The sequence below is a fragment of the Rosa rugosa genome, chromosome 1 (genome assembly GCF_958449725.1).
Source record: "Rosa rugosa chromosome 1, drRosRugo1.1, whole genome shotgun sequence".
Classification (NCBI taxonomy): Eukaryota; Viridiplantae; Streptophyta; class Magnoliopsida; order Rosales; family Rosaceae; genus Rosa; species Rosa rugosa.
Window position 1 is genome coordinate 15,668,416 of NC_084820.1, and position 23,425 is coordinate 15,691,840.

The window sequence follows — 23,425 nt, forward strand, 5'->3', positions numbered from 1 at the left end:
CAAAACGCGCACACCGAGTCACCCACCACTTACCAATAACTTTTGAAAAATAAAGCAAACATACCATCGAAACCAGGAGATTTCTGAGCAGCCATATGTTTCAAAGCATTTTCCACTTCCCATCTAGCAAACTTTTTCAAAAGCTTTGCATTCACCTCATCTGTCACTTTCTGTGGAATCTTGTCCATAATGAGATTAATATTGCCACACCCTTCAGAACTGTGAAGGTTTGTAAAGTAGGATACGAAAGTAGATTGAATATCAGACAAGTTTCACACCAAGTGCCAACCTCATCAAAAACCCCCAGTACTTGATTTTGGTGTCCTCTGCCTTTAGCATGTGCAAGAAAGAACTTGGTATTGCGATCTCCTTTCTTGAAGCCAATCAACCCTTGAGCGTTGTTTCCATAAAGTCTCCTCATAATTAGAATATTTTTCCAGCTCCTCTTTGATTAGCTTACGCTGTTTCTGATCTTCCTCCAATTTGACGTCAATAGGAAAGCGTTGGAGATTACTTTTGACCCATTGAACCAAGTCCCACACTACAACTAAGAGCCATTAGTTTCTAATTCTTCCTCTCCTTGCCAAGTGTTTGCAATTTCTGTTCTTGATGAGATAAATGTGAATGAGGATCTCGCATTGAGTGAGGAGCATTATTAGAGCTATGGGTGGTGGCTATGGTCTTAACAAGTTTCAAGGTGTTTCCATTGCCTCACAACCGGAGGAGAAGAAGAATGCAAGTGAGGATGTTCTTTCTTCTATGTCTCAATGCATTACTATACTATCCCAAGGTCAAGCCACCATCCAAAAACAAATGGGACTATTAGAAGTGCAAATGAGTCAAATGGCAAAGGAGCTTAGCACACGTCAACAAGGAGCCTTACCTTCACAATCGGAGCCAAACTCAAGAGGAAAACTCCATGAATGCAATGCCGTCACCACTCTACGTTCGGGAAAGGTATATGATAATCAAGTTTACATGCCCTCATCTTCTACTTTTCATTCAAATCCTTTGTTTGATGATGATGTTGGTTTGCATTCATATGGGGCCAAGAGAGAAGAAAATGTACCTCTTGGCCATGTTGTTGATAACCAATTGCATACACATCATGATTCTATTTGTCATAAGGAGGATGGGACCGGAAGGGAAGAAAATGTACCTTCCGGTAAATATGGAGTGAGTGATGTGACTTTGAATGCCACAAGAAGAAATAAGGGGGTGGATAAGGTAGCCGGAGGGGAAGAAAATGTACCCTCCGGAGGAGCTCTTCTTGGTAAAGGTTATGGTTTCTTGTCCTTTGAGAATGATGCGAGAAAATATGGTTTGATTGATAGTGACAAGGAAACAGCTTTATTGAGAAAGAACACTTCTAGGGATGAGGATATTTCGGCCTCAAGATTAGATGGTGAGGCCATGAAGGCTAGGGACCCATCTAAGGCCGATGACACCTCTAGGAAAGTTCTTAATGATATTAGACCCACATCCTATGAGTTTGAGTCATCTACTTCAACCGAAAAAGAGGGGAGAAATATGGAGGAAGACCTACATGTGCATGATAGCTCTAGGGATAGGAGTGGTCCGGTCTACTCATCACTAGGCGAGGCCTTGAGGGCTAAGAACCCTAGTGGGACCGTGACTACCCTTAGGGGCACCACCAAGAGTCTCACCTTTGATCCACCTCTTGATTTGAGTACACCGGAGCCTCAACTTCCTTACCCTAATGTGCCAAGAAAAGAAAATGTGAAGAAGGGTGGGAAGAAGAAGAAAGTTGGCTTGATGTCCGAAGTGCATGATATTTTGAAGAATGTCAATGTCAATATACCTTTGATTGAGCTCATTCGAAAAATGTTGGTTTATGCAAAATTTCTAAAGGACTTGTGCACCCATAAGAGGAAGATAAAGAATGATGAGCGGTTCGAGATTTGTGAGGAGGTTAGTGCTATCTTACAAAGACGGATTCCCCCAAAACTCAAGGATCCGGGGAGCTTCAATATCTCTTGCACTATTGGTGAGAAAGTCTTTGATAGAGCTTTGATGGACCTTGGTTCAAGTGTTAACATTATTTCTTTTGAGACTTTTCGGAAACTTGACCTTGGGCCTATTAAAGCTACTCCTATATATTTGTAACTTGCGGACCGGAGCATTATTAGAGCTATGGGCGTTGTTGAAGATGTATTAAACAAAGTTGACAAGTTCTACTTACCGGCGGATTTGGTGGTATTAGATATGGATGATGAGCCTCATTGTGACAAGGACATACCTATCATTCTTGGTAGACCTTTTATGGCGACCGCGGGGATAAAAATTAATGTTCAAAAGGGCACTATCAAAATGAAGGTATTGGGAGAAAAAGTATTACTCAAAAGGCTTGAACCCATTTACCCTCCGGAGGTGGTAAAAAGTGTGCTTTCTATTAACTTGGTCAAGGGCAATGAAGCAAAGAGAGATAGAATTTTTGGCCCATTAAACCAAGTCCCACACTACAACCAAGAGCCATTAGTTTCTAATTCTTCCTCTCCTTGCCAAGTGTTTGCAATTTCTACTCTTGATGAGATAAATGTGAATGAGGATCTCGCATTGAGTGAGGAGCAAAAGAATCAAATCAAGACAATAAGGGAGATTTGTGGGTTGGACAAGAAGAAGAAGAAAGGGTATCTTGAGTGGAACGCTCCGGTGAATATCAAGTTTCTTGCATCATCTTGTGGAGGTTCTAGTTCTACCAAAGCTTGTGTGGGTGGTGGTGGAAAGAAGGAGCCACCTTGAAGAGACTAAGTTCTATAGACTGGCTTGGGGTCTTTAAAAACAAGCGCTTCTAGGGAGGCAACCCTACGTGGTTTTGAAACTTACTTGTTCATTTTGCATCAATAAGGCTATTTAGCCATCTTTTTGGGAGGATGGGAGGTGTCCGGAGTTTGAAGTGTGAAGAAAGCAAGAATGTAGTAGTGTGCAGTTTCAGTCTAGAAAGTTCAGTTGATTTTGGGTGGCTATAGCTTCTGACTTACATGGTAATTTGAGCTGAAATTTTCTGGAGCTATTCTCCTATATGTCTATTGTCCTGTGCCAAAATATCAACCCCTTTGAGTTACTGTAACTCTAGTTAATTAATAGTCAATGCATAGAGGTCAGAACAGAGACAGCTACTGTAGAGTGACTTTGGGAAGCTACACCTTCTACATTCCCAGCAATTTGGAGTTAAAATTTTTCAAAGATGTGTCTTCACATGTCCTCTGTATACAGGAGAAACAGTTTTTTATTTGAACCTTCCTACCTTAATATTTTTATGTTCCAAGTGACAGAGGTTAGAAACAGGGCACACCAGAAACTGCAGAACAGATCAGTGAGTTTGGAGGCCAACTATTTTTGACTCAGAATTGATTTTTCAATGAAATTTTAGTAGAAGGTAACCCCTTGAGTCTAGTTTCATCTGCAGTTTGTCTCACCCTCTTTTCACCTCTGGAGCTTCAGATATTTCTGTTTTGGTAATTGAGGGTCAGCAGAAGACTTCATGACAGATCAACAACTTTGACCAGCTATAGATTTCTTCTCGGTCGGACATAGGTGGATCATTTTAGTTGGATAGAAAGCTCTTTGAGTCTCCTTTCCATTTCATATAGTATCACTTAATTATCTCTTTCTGTGTTTGAGATATGGGTATTTGAAGACATAAAGGTCATTGCTGGAAGTTTTCTGCACTCACTAGTTTTGTTCACTCGGGTTGGTTGAACTTCTTTGCACTTTCATTTCATCTTTGGAGGCCATTAGAGGGTTTTTGTGAGGTGTGTTGGATGTGTTCAAGACCATGAGCTTAATGGAGGACTCTTTTCCTTATTCTTTGAAGTGGTTATTATGTGACGCATTGCTCAAGGACATTTATGTTCTAAATGGAGTCGATCTTTTCATGAGCACCTAGAGCTAGCTTGGAGCATACGTTAAGGAAGTCAAGGCCTTGTGCCTTGAGGTTGGTGTCTCATATTTGTCTGCTCCGAAGGTCATGAGCAATGGAGGTCTACAAAGGGGGTTTTCCGTATCTTTTCTCCGTATTTAGATTTTCATTTTCATAGTTAATTTTTGTGCCTTCGCCCGGACTTTACTCTCATGCCTAAATCCGACACGGATTTTAGCTTTCGAGCTCATTTTACAACATTGAGGTCAATGTTGGTTTTAAGTGTGGGGGTGAGGGCTCGGATGCCCTTTTTAAAAAATAATAATAAAAAAATATATATATAAAAAATTAGATTAGCTTTTTGTAATTAGAATTTAGTGGTTAATGCCTTTTTCAACCCCAATGACGAGACATTGACTTAACTTGTTATGATTGTGGATAGATTAACCATGATCTAGAACTTTGAATTTGTTTTGTGATTAAGTGTATATGTGATCTATGCTTGATTATATGTGTGCACATAGCCTATGTTAGGTTCGTTCATCATAGTTAGAGAAGCATATAGATTATTCGATTAACTTGCATGCCCTTATTTGTGAGATTTTGAGCCTAATATCTATAGTGTATGCATCGTTCATTCACTTATTCTTTCATGTGTGTACAATTTCATGACATTGCGTATCTAAAACTTGCTTGAGACCTCTCGAGGCTACTTTTAGCTTACGACGGGATAGAAAGGATTGAGGCATTTTGGGTTTACCACCATGGCCAAAGAAGCATGTGCCCAAAGATATTTACCACTAGATTGCCACTTTGAGCCTATTTATATATTTAACCTTTTTGTTCATTTGCACCACAAATTTCTATACCTAGCCTATACACTTTTATCCTACCCCTCCGTGGTAGTCGGTGAAGCAATTTGAGAGAATGACTTTATGTTTGAGTGCTTCAAAAGAAAATAAAAGTCAAAAGTGTGAGGTTACAAAAGAATAAGTGTGGGGGTGAGTGATTTGTATAGAAAAGAAAGTTCTAAAAAAAACAATTTGTGAAAATAGAAAGAAAGTTCAAGGAAAAGAAAAGTAGAAGAAAAAAAAGAAAGAAAAAAAAAGAAGTTGTGTGAAGAAAAGAAAAAAGAGTATTACGTAGTATAGTGTGGGTTGTACATTGGGATTAGAGTGAGTGAGTTAGCATTTGAAAGCAAAAGTCTAAAATCTCTATAAGTGAGAGTTGCTTCACCGATTTCCTTGGACTTTGTTTTTCCTTATTTTTCATTTCTATTAGCCACTCACCCTTAGCCCCATTACAACCAAATAAAAGACCTCTTGATCTTGAATGTTGTGAGCTACCTAGCGGAGATGAGATCGAAGTGCAAGCATATGGCGACGCGTGTTATGAAATATCTTTTGAGTGAAACACATATAGCCCCTAAACACTTGAGTGGTAATATTTAGTAAACCTATGTGAGTTTAGCGGGTTATGTTGGGTCTTTTATATGCCCATTTGATTATGGTGGATTAATTTGACACATGGTCAACACATGCATATACTTGAGCATCTATTACATGTGCATCTTAATTGCCTTACAAATTCAAAAATCTTATGTTGTGCTTACATCTTCTTCATGGTCATCTACATAATTAGTTCTCCGAGGGTTATGGTTGGAAAGACTAATATTGCACTTCCTTTATGTTTGTGAGTTAGTAGATTTTCGGATTATGCTTACATTTAGTTTGCTTGGGGACAAGCAAAGTTCAAGTGTGGGGGTGTGATTACATGCATTTTTATGCACGTAGTTACGTTCTAAACACTAGAATTAAGCTAATCTCCAAAGTAATTATTATGTAATTATTATATTTTTATTTATATTGTAGTAAATAAGTGGAGTTGTGGATTTCGGAAGAAGTTGTGCGAAATTGGAGCAAAATGGGGTTTCCGACAAAAGGACGAAAAGTCAACTGATTGACCATCGGGTCAACCAAGTCAACTTGACCCGATAGCATGAAGTCCAAGGCCCAAGACCAAAGAAGCACAAGTGAAGACCCAAGTCCATTTGTATTACATCTTTGTATTCAAATTTCAAATTCAAAATTGATGTAATGACAATAATAATTAGTGGACCACACACATCACACATGTGGATGGAGATATTTATTTGTGTTCACACTAGGCACACACTCACTTACACTTTTGCCCTCCTATTTTCTTTATATTTTCTAAAATGTTTTCTACACTTCTAATTCTCTACATTTTTATTAGGTTGTTTTAGTCTTTTCATTTTACCCATTTTCTACTTGTTTTTGAGTCATTGGATCTAGGGTACAAGTCCAATCTTGACCCTAGAACCCAAGGGGGTATTTAAACACCTTTGCACACACATTGTAGTATTGCACAAACTTAACACCCATTTTTCTACACCCTAGGCCTTTTGGCCGAATTTAGAGACCTCTCCTCCATTTTCCATCTTCTCTCTCATACTCTCTCTCTCCTCCATTTTTAAATCTCTTATCATTTTCTCTCAAAATTGGAAGGAGCAATTAAGGAGCTTTCACTTCACATCATCAAGGCTTCATCACCACAAGGGATTTTGGCTTTGGTAAAGAGTGGGGGCTTAATATCAAGTTGGGTTCATGTTTGCCTATAGCAAATTGTGAGCTTAATTTGTGTTCCCTCTCTCCTCTATCATTTCTCTTAATTTCTTATGTATTGGATGATGTATTTGAGTATGGGTAGTGAGTAGTTCAATTTTGGGAGTTAGGGTTGTGAAGCCCTAACTCATCTTGTATAAATATTGATGCTTTAACTTTAATAAATGCAATTTCCATTGTGTATGCTTCAAATCCGAATTTATTGGTCCTTAGAAGCATGTTTCTAGGCTTTGTCACCCTTTGAAATTATGTTGTGGGCAATTGTGATGAATAGATTGATAAATTGACAACTTATTAGTCTTGTGGCATCTAGGATTTAAGTGTGGTGACCATTAGCTAGCTTAATTGTAGCTAAGCTTGCTTGGGTCTCTATTATCTTGCTCTCTAGGCCTCTAATTTTGGATATTGCGGCCTTAACCGGCGTAACACCCAAATTAGAGAGTTGATTGTGGCCTTAACCGGCATAGTCAATACACCGAAAGGATAATTGGTTTAGTAGCTTTAACCGGTACTAGATACGGGACTCGACACATAGAGGAAATGCATGCATTTGTGTAATTGGCATAGATGTTTACAATATAGTTAGTGTGAATCACCCGACACTCCCATGTTCCCATTAATTTGAAATCCAAATTTAATTTCTTGCTTGATAATTAGTTGTTTGGTTTTTGTTTCTGGTGGCTTTCTCCGGGTACCTCACACAGAATGCTATACCGTCTGGGGTACCGATGCACCTCCTAAATCCTGTACCAAGAACACACGCTTAGAGGGGTAAACCGTACCGGACGGTTTACACCTCTCCGATGCCTGAGTGAGAAGCTAATATAGGTGTATAGTAAGTAAATAGTAGACAAAGGAGTTATTACCCGTAAAAGGTGGTTGTGCTAATGCCTTTATACTCGAGCATGTGAAGGAAGTCACCCCCATCTTCGATGTGGGACACTAGTTGTTCTTCTGATGCCATATCAGTCCTCCTATGTGTAAATAGTTGGGCTGTGCTGGCCTTGCCCAGGGCCCTGGGTGCCCGGGGTGGCATCCCAAATGAGCCCCGCCATGGTGGGTCGTGAACCCGGCCCATGGCATAGTACATGGGAGTACCGATGGGGCCCAGCCGATAGTGCCAAACTTAGTTGAGACTTCCCTAGTATGTACAGTTTTATTTTAGTTTGCATTTAATTTAGTTAATTCCCAATTCAAAACTCTCGAACAAAATTCTACCTCCCATTGTGCATAACTCATTTGGGTTACAAGTTAGTGGTTTTGATTAGGCTTAGTGTGAGCTAAGCCGAGCATTGCCAAGGCTTGGTGCCTTGTGAATATTATTTTATTTTATTTTATTTTTCATTGTATGCTTTTAAGTTATTCTAGCGCCAATTACCTCGGTTAGGTCCAACACCTAATCCCCGAGGTACGATAATTAAGGTTTTAATACTTCCCTTACTTGACAACGATTCGTACGCTTGTGAGAGTTTATGTATCAAGTCAAACGTCAATGTGGAATTCATGCAAATTTGGGAAAGCCACTACTGCTGCATTATTTTGGAAACCCCTATCCAATCTTTCTTGAACAGTTCCATTACTCCAGGTGAACAGAGGAACAGAAAAAGCAACTCCCTAAAGGGAACAATCATCAATAGCTCTACTAAATCTCTCCATCTGACAAGCAGGACGCAATCTTCCTTCACTTTTCTCCCCATCATTTAGAATTTCGTTGAAGTTCCCAAAGACAATCCAGGCTATATTAGGAAAAGATTGTGAGAGACGCCGAAGTGCCTCCCAAGAATGGTGCCTCTCACTTGTTTCTGGATTACCATTATATCCTGTTAATCTGACTTGTTTATTGTCAATCATGACCAACGCATCAATAAAACCAATTGTGGCATCCAGAATCTGAACTTGCCTTGAATCTTTTCAACAAAAAGCCAAACCTCTCCCTCGTTTACCTGTCCTCTCTACTACCTTGCAATTACTAAACCCCAATGAACTACCCAATTTCTCCATAGCACTCTTCTTCTTGTTTGTCTCCATCAGGAAAACAAAGTCAGGATCTTGAGCCCTTAATAACTTTTTCAGGGCATTAAATGTGAACGGGTTCCCAAGCTCGCTAATACGCCCAAAATAGGCGCTCAACATAACCCTGCAAAATGTAGTCGTTAGCAATATAGAGTAAGCAAGGATCGTTCAAGCCTGGGATTGAGGGTAACAAATTAATCACACAAAATAAAAACAAACTAATTTAAACTAACTAAAACAAAAATCAAACAAATAAAATCTGAAACTAAACAAAACAAAAACGTCAAATACTAGAAAAGAGATAAAAATATGGCAGGAAACAGAAGGGGATAGAAAGGTGCGTTGCAATCCTAAGTAGAAACAGATTTTGGGGTTTTTGGTTTTTTAACGAAAATAAAAGAGAATACAAAAGGAAAATGATTTTGATTTTAGGTTTTGAGAAAATAAGATGGAGAACATGTTAGAGACTTGAAAATCCACCACCAATTACTTTCGAACAATGTTAAGTTAACCTAGTTTCAATTACCAAGGTGTGAACAGAAATCAACCAAGAAACAAGTCAGAGCAGATCATGTCCCTTATTAATGTTTCCCTAATTACTTAGTCTACGTGAACGCACAATAGCTAAGCCTATCAAACATGCAATCAAGGTATATAACGCTATCCTATCAACAACACATATAGTGTCAACATATTTGAAGCATTAAGATCTCATGGAAACGATTGATTATAGAGTTGCAGTCTAGTGTGGAACGTCTACCTAGCATGCTCTTCTAGTTGTTTAAAACATCAGCTTTTGTCCAAAGCCTTGTATACTTGTGGATTAGAAAACAAGAAGATTAGGTGAATTATTTTCTAAACCTAGCTCCAATTACATGCATAAATCCTATGTTCGCGACCATAAAACAAACACATGCAAAAGTTTTCAATCAAACAGAAATAAACAACCAATTCACACCAAAGATCAAGAAACTAGATTTAATCTAACATATGTTCTACATAATTGGGGCTTCAAACCTTGCCCCTAACAAAAAGAATGTTAGTTACACATTGTTTTGAAAACCAAAATAAAACAAATAGAGAAAAAGAATAAAAAGATGGTGGCGGATGAATAAGAAGGAGAGATAGAAGAGAAGGTACAGTGAAAGGTGTGGTCGTCTTCAACGTGTTTAGAGCCTCTATATATATGGAATTCACAGCCCAAGTTTCCTTTTCCAATTCTGCTTTGAAAACCTTCCCTAGTTGTTTGAGGATTCCTTTAATTGGTGCTCAATTAAATGATTTTCAAACCTTGGTAATCTTGTCATAATCTTGTAGAATTATTCTAGGACTCTCCTTAAGATTTTCAGTAGCAATAACCTTCCAAAAATGCACCAAAAATTCGTCCAAAGAAGATTTCTGCCAAACTGTCCTGTTTTGACTAGGATTCAATTTCTGTCTCTGAAGCTTCCTTCTTGGACAAGGAAAGACTTTTTCTTGACACGTTTCTGGATGGTTCTTGACTCCCACGTGTTCTATGACATCATATCTTTTAGAATGATCAACAATATTCAGGAAAAACTCCAAGAAAGTCGCCGGAAAAGATCTCCCAAAAAGCTTCGTGAAAAGCTGACAGTTTCTGCCTTATTGGGAAGCCTGCTTTGACTTTGATTTTCTGCTGCCTCGTTGACGGTTTTGACCAGTTCTTTGGCTCTTGTTAAAGTATAACATCATGTATTCAAGGATCGATGGCCCTTTCACTACTAGAATAATGTCATTAGACATCACCACTATTATATCGATCAGGATTGCACCTGATGTTAAAAAACATGTTAACATCAGTTTGTGAAAAACCGATTTCTATTGTTATTATAGACATCAGTCACCAAATTAAACGATGAGAAAAGTTTCATTCGAAAAATTTTAAAAAACGCAGAGGGACTAAGTTTTAAAGTTTGAGAAGCGCGGGACCAATTATTTCATTCCCCTCCCACTTTTTTCCGCTTTCTCTAAAACTTTCGAACCCTAGCTAATAACAACTCTCACAATTTGACTTCAGCAGCCCATTCACCTTGTCGACCTCATCGTTATCCAAGCTAACCTGCGTCGAGTCCCCGACCTCCTTCTCCAACCTAACCTGCTCAAGTCCCCGACTCCATTCTCCGACCCAAGCCGACCTGACCCCCCCTCCTCCCTCTCTTCGGCGCCATAGCCGGCTACTTCTCCTTGTACCCCGGGAAGCCCGAAGAGGTCGACATCGAGTCCGGCGAGACTCGGCGAGGTCTTGTACCCCGGCCTCAGCATAGGCGAGAATCAGCTCCTCCTCACCACCGCCATCTCCTTCTTCACTGTTCTCTACTCTCCGCTCAACGATCTCCTCAAGGGCAGCCCTGGCCTTCTCATGTTCTTCGCCTTCCTTCCTTTCATTTGTATGTACCATCCAAACCCTAATTTGATTCTCGATTTGTGGTGTTTGTTGGTGATTTAAATGTTGGTGCTGGATGGTTCAAATTTAAGATTGAAGGTTTAGATCGAATATTGTTAGTTGAAGATAGAAATTCAGATCTGCTCCCACAATCTATGTTCGATTCGGACCAAGCTACTCTCTCTCTCTCTCTCAACCCTCACCGGAAAAGGTACGATTCCTATCTTCAAGTCAGAGTTTCAATTGAACATCCGCTATCAAATTTTCAGAGATGAAAAGTTTGATTTATATCAATTCCGTTGCTAAAGGTTTGGATGTTTAAGGTGATATAGAATTTTCAATCGAAATTCTCAATATGATTATTCTTCATTTCAACTTTCAGCTCAGCTTTGAACTAGTTCAATATCAGAGATTCATTTGCTTGTGATTTTTACTCTTTATTTTGTTCATGCAGAACAATCAGAACCTGTTCAGGCTTTTGGGCTTTGCGGTGTAGTGCTGGTATTCTAAGCTTTGCAATCAAAAATTAAGATGCAGGTTAGATACAATTCGATACATTGCTTTTGTTTTTAGATTTTTGTGTATGGATGTTTATCCAATTGCTATATAGGTTGAGAACATGTATGATATGATGATGGTGAGTTTAGCAGATTATTACTAGTTTCGAGGGGCTGTGGGTATTTGGATTTTTTACTAGTGTCATAAATCTTTTGCTAGTGTGATACATGTACTCCGTGGCCTGATGACAGAAAACCTAAACTAAAAGCTTTTGATGATACAAAGGAAGGTGTTAAAGGCCTTGTAGATGCTGGCATAACTGAAATTCCTCGAATTTTTTATCATCCACGGATCCACCTGAAGAATGCTCCATTGACAATACCTCTGGTTTAGAAGAAGTCCAGTTTAGCATTCCGGTCATAGACCTAGCTCGAAGGCCTCTTCGATCCAACTAAACGAAAGGAGATTGTTGCAGCTGTTAGAGAAGCATCAGAGACTTGGGGATTCTTTCAAATTTCCAATCATGGAATACCTTTTGATGTGCTGGAGGAGATGAAGGACGGGGTACGTGGGTTTCATGAGCAGGATACTGAAGTGAAGAAACAGTTTTATACTCGTGATCACTCCAGTAGTCCATTCGTCTACAACAGCAACTTTGATCTGTATAGTGCACCGGCAACTAATTGGAGGGATAGTTTTTTGTGTTATATGGCTCCTACTCCTCCTAAGACAGAAGACCTGCCAGAAGCATGCAGGTACATGAAGAGTGTTGAACTCTTTTATGTTTTTGCTATAATTGGTATGTTTTATGAGTGTTTATTTAATTCAGATTCCATTGTGAATTAGACGGTATGATTATGTTTTGACATTTCCACTTGTTACCAGAGGGAAGTTAATACATTGACCAGCTTAAGGGTAGGTGTGTTGGACAACAGACCCGTAAGATAAGAACTTGTAAGCAGATTTATACAGATGGGTAGGCAGAGTCACATAACAAGCAGTCTTTGCTAGTACTTAGCCTGTGTCAGAACTGGCTCAGTTGCTTATCTGATATCGGAGGGGTTTTAGGGTAGAATGCCATGGACATGAAGAATCATATTTCGAATAAGAGAGAGAATCTCTTGGTTTCTTCTATGAATGAGTGAGCAACTTTACTATAGGCTAGCTAGTCGGTTGGCTTGAATTGCAAAAACCTTGTCCCTAGCAATAGGTTGTATTGAAGAAATTACCATTCTGCATAAAGAAACCTTCTATTTAACAAGTTTCAAGCCATTTACAATTCGATATACCAAAAGGAATTGGTCATTAGAAAAATATAATTGCAGACATGTAATAGTAATAAGCGTGTGTATACCCTACACACATATTATATACTATTGTTTTAGGAAAAACAAGATGGTATATATGACTGCCTCATATGGTTTTCTGGGTTTCCAATTTGCAGAGAAATCCTTGTTGAATACTCGAAGCAAGTAATGAAGTTGGGGAAGCTATTGTTTGAGTTGTTGTCAGAGGCTCTTGGGCTAAAACTAACTCACTTGAATGATATAGATTGCAGTGAGGGGCTTCTGGTTTTAGGCCATTACTATCCTACTCGTCCACAACCAGAATTAACAATAGGCATAAGCAAGATAATATTGGTGGTCTTCAAGTCCTCCTGCAAGATAATATTGGTGGTCTTCAAGTCCTTCATCAGAACAACTGGATTGACGTACCCTATGTACCGGGTGCCTTAGTGGTTAACCATGGAGATCTTATACAGGCAAGTTTAAGCATCGATGCTTCTTTTCAAGTAAGAAATGCTGCTTTGCTTGTTTATCTCTTAGATCTTGGTAAATTTAGATTTCCACACGGCATTTTGGACTTTGTTTTTCGTCCTCTCAAATCTGAATAGTGGCTATCTCTTTGCTGCAGTAGCATCATTGTTGCTCTTGTTGATACAATAGTTCTTGAAGGCAACCTGTTCTTTTTAGGTAGTTTCAACCTCTATCTGTAACAGTTTGGGACCACTGCAACAATTTAGGAAGTAGGATTTGAAATCTGATCAAGATTAGGGTGACTAAACCGTATGAAGCATTTTAAATAGTCTTTCATGAGATGATCTGTTTATTTATTTATTTGGTTCCCGTTTTGCTGTTTGGCAATCATGAAACAGAAAAGTTGAATTGAAATTTGCATGTGTATTTGATCAGGTACAGGCCGCTATTGCTGAAACAGACCAGCCAAAATGGTGGGAAAGAAGTGTTCCAAATATGATAGACATACATTCTACTCGAGAATGCTATTGAGTGCTTTAGGTCAAGATTAGTTATTGTAGAATTCTAAGGCACTTGGTGTGGTCCTTGCCGTGCATTATTTCCTAAGGCAAAAATGATTATATTACACTGTTCAAATCATGTTAAAATTTGTGCATGCCTGTGGGAAGGATTATATTGGAGTTGCCTGCTGGAATGTTGGATGTTGACAAAGGTGATATTTTTTGGAGCTGCAATCCATGAGGTCTCTCTCTACTAGCTCAATTGTAAGATGTACACCATATTTTTATGTATACAATCTATGCTCTCAGTTTCAGTTCTGAGCAAGTAATTGTTCCATTATGTAGTGGTTGATTTTGGTTCAAGTATGAAGTATATCTTCCCTCTAAATTATGATCATCCTTACACTGTTCAGAAATGAGTTAGCTAGTGACGTCTATACATAAAGTTTAAATCAGTTATAACTATAAAAACCGACGTCCATTGAGACAAATACATCAGTCTCAAAATGAAAATCGATGTCCCATTAACCATAGGAGATTGAATTATTATGTTAGAATCAATGTGCCACAAACTAGTGCACATCATGTTTTAGATAGAGATCGATGTCCAGTATAAGTATTGTCATCGATAAAGACTAGAAAACCGATGTGTGAAACAGTATCAGTCATCGTTTTTAAATGAATAACGATGTTAAAATGCATAGTTGTGCTGTATGATATATATTTCTTTAAGCATTAAAGGCAATAAAATGATGGTTTAACAATAGTTAAACATACAAATTTGTTATCATTTAAACGTATTTACATTGATTTATTATGTGTAACCGATGTGTATATTGATACTAGACATCGGCTAAAAACCGATGTCTGGATTTTCCGGACCTTTCTCATCACCCACTAAGACATCGGTCGGAAATGTTTTTCTCATCGGTTTTTGGCCGATGTCTGAGGACATAATTCTAGTAGTGTTTATGAAAATATACAGCTGGAAGAATGCGAGAATTGCTCCTCAAAACCGTTCCCAGAAAGCTGATTCTGAAACTGCAGTTTTCTGTTTTGCAGCAACTGTTTTGCACAACTTTTTCCGTGGACTTCCGTTGTAATTTCTGGCCAAAAGGTTGATCAAACTTGGTCCTTTGCATCAGTACTTCATTATCCATGGATTTCTTTGCTCCCTTTAAGCTCCTATTTCTCTTGAATCACTTCACGAACAACCTAAAAAGAAAATAGAGTTAAAATTGACTTTTAAAAGGAAATAGCTAAGAAAAGTGTAAAGGATTGCACACTATATTTGTCGCATTTATGCTCCTATCACCCGCGCACATTCCAACTTAAGATACTCATTGTTCGTGGTGGGCCAGTACAGCGGGTCCTACCACTTTAGTTCCCTTTGCGGAACTAGCACAATTTGCAGCCACAGTCTTCTTCTTCAAATTCTTACTCGGTGAGCCAAGACTGAACCCTTTACTGGGGGAGCAGTTGAGTACAAAGCCCTTGCTTTTCCTGCCTTTACTCGGAGAGGGAGTCCCCTGCTTCAAGTCACCATTGGTAAACTTCTGTTATAAAAGAAAAAGGAAAAAAGAAGAATGTGAGGGGAAACTTTTGTTATAAAGTAAAAAAATGAAAAGAAAAAAAAATGTGAGGGTAAATTGATAAATAGAAACTTAAATATTTTTTATAGTTATTCGAAGATATGAAAATCATGACACTTTGAGTTAAGATATGAAGTTGAATACAGCGACTCCAAATTAAAATTCTGATAAATTACAAAAATTTAACACACAAAGTAAAAAAATTGAGCTTCATAATACGGGGTTCTATTCCTAGTGAAACAATGAATATGTGAGGTTTTGCTTTGAGGTTGTCCAATACTTTGATATTTCTCCTTCATGTGAGAGAAACTCTTTCATTTGTTCTCATTGAAAACTTCCTCACCCTTCTCTAAATAAATACAGACAAACTGAATCTCTAGTTCGGTCCGATCGATATGACAAGAGTGGTTGATTGGGAGAGCTCTCCACAGTGCCGGCCAAGATTCATTAATTAGCGTAGCAGTAAAGGCAAATATGTAACCGTATTCTGGAAAACCTATTCTCATTTTGGTTTGGTTTACCTAATAAATATTCCATGGATTATATCCTCTCGAGTTCATGAGAGACGGCCAGACTACATGAGTGAAATCACTAGATCCCTGGTCTCTTTGGCATCCCCGTTGAGTTAGGGACAAATTGATACATGACATATACAACACATAGGTCTATCGATCTTCATCTTTTAGGGCGAGCAAACCATCGGATCTCTATTAAATACTTGCAACATTTCAACAAAAAATCGATTTTAGAAGGAGCACCACTGTCTTTTCATTTAGTTAAGAACACAACGGCGACTTCGCAACTGGTCACCGTTTCGGATAACAGTCAGAACCAGAAGAATCTCATCATATTGTACTATGACCTTGCCATCCACCCAACCACATGGGAACCCAAGTATATGTGGCGCAGACGTGGAAAGTACCAGAACGAGGTCCCATTCCCACGTCGAAGGTCGACGATAAGCTTAATATGTCAATCTAAAGGTTGGGATGTCTCGTGCCTGTCACTGTGTGATCATGGTACGCGGGAGAAACTTCTACACCATTCTAGCAAAGGAGTTTCAGACCAAAACAAATTCTAGCAAAGCAGTCCTTGAAAGCTACAGCCTACACAAGGGTCCCAAATGTCACCGACCAAATTACTATATGCTTTGTACAATTGTACTTGAAACTTGATGACAATTAAGGAGGGGCACGGCTGGAATTCACCGAAGGCAACTCGTACTGAAGGATGTTCATTTTAGAAGTCGCCGTTACGCCAAACTAACTTTAGGGGCTTGGCCTTTATATATACTTGTAGCAAGCAAAACTGAAACAAAGATGGATGAACGCATGCAGTAGAAACATGAAACACTTTATTAATTTCTCAGTTTGTTTTGCTGCTACTGTTAACTTTTTCAGTTTTTCCTTGAAATCTTGTATTTTCATGGCTTATGACACTCCAACATGGAAACTTGACTTTCCTAACCTTGACCAGTCCAAACGTGCAATCTGGTCAATTCATGTCATGGTTTTTAATTCCACTACAGCAATGCAGAGTTTTGATCATCCAACCAATGACTTAGATACATGCTGCAAAGCATGTACATATTAGTATATTACTTATGCATTTGTGTCCTAAAATTATGAAAATTGATTTGTCTTCCATGTTATTTTACCCTCTTTAATCTATTTCCTTTTATTTGCAGGAAACCATGCATTAAGAAGAAAATGATTAAATTGGCCTTGAAATGCAGAGATTTGAAGTTAGGAGAGGAAGACACGGAACTTGGAAGAAGATTGCAAATCGACTTTTCCGGTCAACTTTTCCAGCAAACCGCCACTCATGGAGGATTCTTTCTCCAGCAGGACCATGGTTGTGGGAATCTCCCACCATTTGAAATTCAAACATCTCCCTACATTTTGTTATTTTGTCACCTTGAAAATTTGGGACCATTTGGGGGATAATGGTGTAAGAGCATCTATTGCACATCTTGGGACCAAAGGGACATAGCTAATCAAAGAGAGGTCAAAGACCTTATCTTCATCATTCTTGACTTCATTCATCATCTACATCTCACCAAGACATCCCCTTTTCTCTCTAGAAAACACACCACCATTACAACCACCATTTCCACCACTACTCAACACCACAAGTCATCTTAGAGACTCTAAATTTCACCACATCATGATCTTGGAGACCCATCTCTACCAGCTCTTCCAGCATCATCAATAGTCACTCTTTAATTACTTTCTATCTCTTTATGTATTTGATGTTTAGTAGAATGTTGAAGTTTGTGTATCTAGGCATGAGTGAGTAGTGAACTAGTTGGGGCTAGGCGTTGAAAGCCCTAGCCAAACTTGCTTGTATTGATGCTCTTGTTTATAAATTGATGCAAATACATGTTGTCATCCTCACATTCTAATTCAATAGTTGAATGCATTATTTAGACGTAATCAATTTGAGTCAATGTGTTTGACATGACATGAAATTTTTCCTAGAGATTGATTACCTTTAGGCAAAGAGAAGTATGAAAGCACACCATGTGTGCATGTGAGGGTAGTGAGCGAAAATCACCTAGAGATAGGATTGGTTTGCTTGCTTGGTTACCTAAACTATAAGCTTTATGCATTTACGGGAAAAGAATTGAGACATATCCGGTAATTGAATTTGTCCCTAGGTAGTTAATGTACTCTAGACTTATCCGGTTAGAGTTGATAAAATCAAGGGGATTTAAGCCTTAGTAGTCATATCTAGATGCTAAGAGGGTAGTTGAACAATTAGCATTGCACCATTCATATTCAATCACTTTAATGCTTGCAAAGGAGGCAAAAGGTGAAACCTGATGCCTTAACTCCCATTCATTTGATAACAACTTGTTTAGCCCAGCTTAGTTTACATTACTTGCTTTAGTAGTTTCAATTTGAATCGAAATCATTCTCAACATCAAAATCAATTCTCTATACACCATCTTGCACATACGTACTCACCACGAACTTTGGTTCACTTGTGAGCCTTTGTTTGTGATTGTACGTTTGCATATTCTCTCTAGTTTACCTTTGGACTTCCCTAGCTGGTTCACTTGTGAGCCTTTGTTTGTGATTGTACGTTTGCATATTCTCTCTGGTTTACCTTTGGACTTCCCTAGTGTTAGGGGCCGCACTTGTAATGCCGCAAGCAACCTTGTCCAGGGTCATTAGTTAAGCCTTTGGTTGGTTTGCTTGCGTGCTAGGGATGTTTTGGTAATTTACAAACTATGTAATTTATTTTATTTAGCAATTAGTCTCCTCGGCCTTTTTCATGTTTCCTCCTGCCAGGTTCATGTAAGGCCGATATGCTCTATAAGGAGGGATTCCTAGTCGACATAGTTTGGACTACGGAACTAGTATAGGTAAGCACATGTACTTTTGCCTCCCTTACCGTCTTACCATCAATAAAAGAGGAATTATTCAATCATCTGTGCCCCGTGAGATTGCTCTCTGATCTTTCCTTTTGATTATTCATTGTTCTTCGTGGTTGCCCCAACATTCATATAATTCTGTTCTTGCTTGTCACTAGCACTATTTTAATATCGTGTGGCTTTCATTGTTCCTTGCAAGGTACTCACTTGGTTGACTTGCTTGCTAGCAAGTGCCACACGGTCTGCTTTGCGCATTGCAAAGTTCGGCCCGTGACACCTAGCTAGAGTGAGATTTACCAATCCCTTGGGTACGATATTCCTTACTAAAAAATCTCACTACACTATAACTTGACTCTTATACTTGAGGGTGGCTTCAATGCTAACAATATATTGAACTTTTCAAAAAAAAAAAACACACACATTGTGGGCTATAAGAATTATTGTTCTTCACTAGTGATCCATTATTGTAAATATATATACCTTAAACATAACCAGCATTTTTCATGCTCGAACTTAATTTGAGATTTTGGAACATAAAGCAAATTATGAAAATCGACAACAATATTCATATACATGTAATATGTCTTAGCTAAAAGTTTTATTTTAATAACCAATCACTTTAATGTCTTGCTTAATTATAAGCTCACGCTACTAGATTTGGTATTACTCTACTTCTATAGAATGATATCGTTTTAACCCACTAAAATATCTTACTAAACTCTTCAAGTCCTGCCCTAAATCCCAGGTATTGGAGGGTTGTCAAATGCATGCATAAACTCTTTAAGGGGCAGTATAGCGGCATTTGATTTGAAGATGAGGCTTCTAGGGTTGCCTTGCTATGTTTGTGGTGTGAAAGGAGGCTAAGGGCCCGGCCTAAACATAAAACAAAGCAAAATCTTAGCCAGTATGGCTTTTTTCAAACTCTCCATGTACAAGCCAACACAACTAGAACATCTAGACGAGATTAGTTGAAAACCATACGCGCCCTTACAATTAGTCCTAATTATATACCATTTACTTCGAATAATGATTGAGAAATAATCGTTCATAAACATTCATTTCTCAACAATGTGAAATATATATTTAGGCAAATTTCCCCAAACATTCAAAAATTACAAAATCTACTTTTCTACGAGTATAAAGGGCAGAGACCATTTAATCTCCATCTCCCTAACAGAGGTCTGTAATCTTCAATTGTACAAGAAGTTTCATAAACCAATTCATCATCCTTATTACAATTACATAACACACCCATCTAAACAAAGTAAAACTCTATTGCTTTCCATGGAACTATTGGATTGATAATTCCATAACGTTTCGTCTTCTATACGAGCCGATCCATAGGCCTTACCAAGTTACCATATGCACCGACCCCAGCTTTTTAGTTGCACACCTTCCCGCTCTTCCTGAGCGGCGCGTGAAACTCCGCCATCTTCATCTTCTTCGCTTGCGGCCCACCACCACCACCACCCGATTTCTCCTCCCTCCTTTTCTTCTTCTCCTCGTTCTCGTTCCCCTTCAGCCAAACCCCAAACAGTTTCAAACCCTCTTCTTCTCCCGCCACAACTTTTTCGTCATTATCATTCTCACTGTGACCACGACCATGATCATCAACATCACAACTGGACCCTAAGCTTCCTTGCCGCATAATCTGATTGATCTGATCGGGCCCGACCTTCATGTACTCCATCAGAAACGCCACCAGCTCATCACACTGCTTCTTTGTTTGTGCAAGCTCCGAGCTCAGCGTCTCGTTGTCTTTCTTCAGTTTCTCGTTCTCGCCGGATAAGTCCACCGCCTGGCACACCGCCGCCGCTGTCTCCACCGATCCCGGATTCTTCGAGTCCGGCGAAGACGTGGAAGTTGACGCCAGGTCCTCGCCGGAGTTGGACGGGGTTGACGGGGCGTCTCCGCCCGATTTTTCAGCTGCGTTGGCCTGAGCCGGAGATGAAGACACCGATTTGCGGCGGCGGATCTCGGAGAGCAGCTCCTTCTCACCTCGCCGGAAGTTGTCGTTCGCGAACTCCCATTTGTCCGGCACGGTCTTTCGAAAGCCCTGAAAAAGACAAAAAAAAAAGGTTAATTAATTCGTAATTAAAATTAAGCAGGGTGGGCTCGATGGTAATTTCGTCATATAATTATTGGGATTGCACCACAGACAACGGCGCGCATGCGCACTTCTTGGGCCCAAAGGTACGGCGCGGACAATTTAGAGATCTAAATTGGGCTGCGATTTCTCGATGCTTCCAGATGGTGGGCGCAAACATAGAAAATTTTACTTTTTTTTCTTCTTTTTTTTTTTTTTTTTTGACGAGATACTTTATTTTCTTCTTTGAAAAAAGTTTAATTTTATATAAACAAGTTGATTTTGTTTTAATAATAAAAAACGCGAAGATGAACTGCAGCAGTTCCTGGTAATTTCGCGATACTATTTTATTTTGGATTTTATTTTATTTTAATCACACTTTCAACGAGGTGACTTGGGAGATGTTTAAAAGAGAAAAAATTGAAAGAAGGCTATACCAAACCCTGAATTAAGAAAAAGAATTGACTATTGAGAATCACTTTCAACGTTTTCCTTTTCTTTTAAAGGGAGTTTTTAATTTTTTTTGTCTTCTTTCTTTGTTTTCACATAGAGAATCTTTAGATTTCACATATAGGATCTATTTCTATTTTAATTGTAATTATCACGAAGAACATGAAGCAAAAAATTCTATGAAACATTATATTCTACGATCTAATTTAGTTTCAGTTATAGTTCATGCAAATAGTCTTACGTGATATATTTAACACATTAAAGTATCTCCAACAGCTTCCCTATAATTTCTCTATTATAGGGAAGCTAAAATTAAAATCTCCAAAAAAAATTCTGCTCCAACTCCAACAGATTCTCTATTTTACAGATTCCATAATTCTTTCCTAAATCCTTCCCTAAAATTTTACAGATTGCTGTAAATATAGATAATTTTGTTTTCTCTCTCATCACTATCTCTATTTTAGGGATAATTATAGGAAATCTGTTGGAGCAAAACAGCCAAAATTTTCCCTGAAATTGAGAAAAATCATGGGAAAGTTGTTGGAGTTGCTTATACCAATAGATCTACGTATAAATTTATATCTCGTGAATCAGAATAATATAGAAAAATAGAAATTCACATCAACGATTTGTCCTCGTTGGTTTATGAACCATGATTTATTGAGGCAGCAAGTATGAAAGAGTTTTTTTTGAGAAGGCAAGTATGAAAGAGTTTTTTTTGAGAAGGCAACCAATAGATCTACGTATAAATTTATATCTCGTGAATCTGAATAATATAGAAAAATAGAAATTCACATCAACGATTTGTCCTCGTTGGTTTATGAACCATGATTTATTGAGGCAGCAAGTATGAAAGAGTTTTTTTTGAGAAGGCAAGTATGAAAGAGTTGGCTTAGCTAGTTAACTCACATAGGTGTTAAGCTGGCGAACGAAGCTTGAGAAGTTGTTGTGCTTGAAATAATTAGGCAACATATCCCGGGCGAAATCCACCGTCTTCCAAACCACAAACGCCGTCCCACTTCCGTTCCAAGATATCACGTCGTCGCTGGCCGGATCATCCACCAACTGGAACGTCTTCATCAGAAACGGCGCCGGAACTGACCTTTGAGCCATTTTGATCATCTGTATATACTTCTAGATTCTAAAAATTGTTAAAAACCCGGATTTAGGGTTTGGAGAACAGAATAATACTCGGTTAGATATAGCTAGTCTAGATTAGGAGGGGTGTTGAAAAGGAAGAGCTAGCAACTGAAGAGAAGAAGGGCAGTGAGGAACTCCCAACCCCAGCAATAAAACCCAGCGAGGAAGAAGCGAGAGAGAACAGTATTGGTTCGAGCTTTGCCTCTACCAGCTTCCATGGTTAGTTTGAGGATCAGTCTGAAACAAACCCAAAACCAAGACCATAACTACTCCTAATTCCTTCCCCCAAAAGAATAAAGTGATACGAGTCTTTGTTGCTCATCCGTGTACGTGACTTTATAAAGGCACAAGAGACCAATTAAAGAAAGCGATGTGGGTTCTAGAAATTTGAAGAAGAGAAAAAAAACAGAGGCGAGAAAATAAAATAAGTTCCACTTTAGTCGTCTTTCAAAGATGAGATAAGAGTGGTGGAAGAGAGGGACAAACAACACGCTTTTTTCTTTCTTGAAGAAAATAATGAGAGAGAGGGGTTCCCTTAATTTAATGGGTGGTGGGATTTAATTTTGTAATGGGAATTGGTGGGAGTTGTTCTTTGATCCGTTCTTTCTCTTTGAAGGAGGAGGGAAGCTTCCAATGTGTTTCACTGTTTCTTGAAAGAGTGGTCTGTTTGTATAAACCTACGCGTGGCTTTCACTGCTTTTTACTTTAAAGCGTGGAAGATCGATATAGAAGATGGGAGAAGAAGAAAGAAGAAGGAAGCAAGGACAAGAAGAACAATTGCAAGAAGATTTGGCCAACAAGGTGGTGATGAAGTGCCTTTTCTTTTCTTTTCTCACCTAACTACTTTTCGGACTTTGATATTGCTTGATTTCTTCGTAGCCTTTCTTTGTTTAATGTGTTCTTTCTCGTTCAACAGTGTTCTTTTACTCGGAGCTCTTTGATCACTCAAAAGTAAATAGTAAAAAAAAAAAAAACATAATTAAAAATGTTAGATTATAATTGATTAGGATTGAATTGTAATTAACATGGCTTGACAATTAGTCTTGCAATCTATATATTCAGAAATGTAGGTATTAAA

General features: G+C 38.6%; 1 protein-coding gene and 1 pseudogene across 1 annotated transcript; one reads left to right on the forward strand and one right to left on the reverse strand.

The window, feature by feature from the left end:
• Window positions 1-11,216: 11,216 nt before the first annotated feature.
• On the forward strand, window positions 11,217-13,952 carry LOC133712261 (1-aminocyclopropane-1-carboxylate oxidase homolog 1-like; annotated as a pseudogene).
• Window positions 13,953-19,729: 5,777 nt separating this feature from the next.
• Window positions 19,730-22,767, reverse strand: LOC133720597 (heat shock factor protein HSF24). The gene is made up of 2 exons (XM_062147010.1): window positions 22,117-22,767; window positions 19,730-20,727 (listed from the first exon to the last, which is right to left on the reverse strand). Exons 1-2 carry the CDS (start codon window positions 22,327-22,329, stop codon window positions 20,053-20,055), a joined length of 888 nt encoding a protein of 295 aa, XP_062002994.1. The 5' UTR covers window positions 22,330-22,767; the 3' UTR covers window positions 19,730-20,052.
• Between the last annotated feature and the right edge of the window lie 658 nt (window positions 22,768-23,425).

Bases quoted from the DNA above. Each gene is read 5' to 3' on its own strand.
- LOC133720597 (XM_062147010.1), bottom strand. From the start codon at position 22,329: ATGATCAAAATGGCTCAAAGGTCAGTTCCGGCGCCGTTTCTGATGAAG. The intron at 20,728-22,116 runs GTGAGTTAACTA...TGTCTTTTTCAG, and splicing joins TTCGCCAGCTTAACACCTAT to GGCTTTCGAAAGACCGTGCC.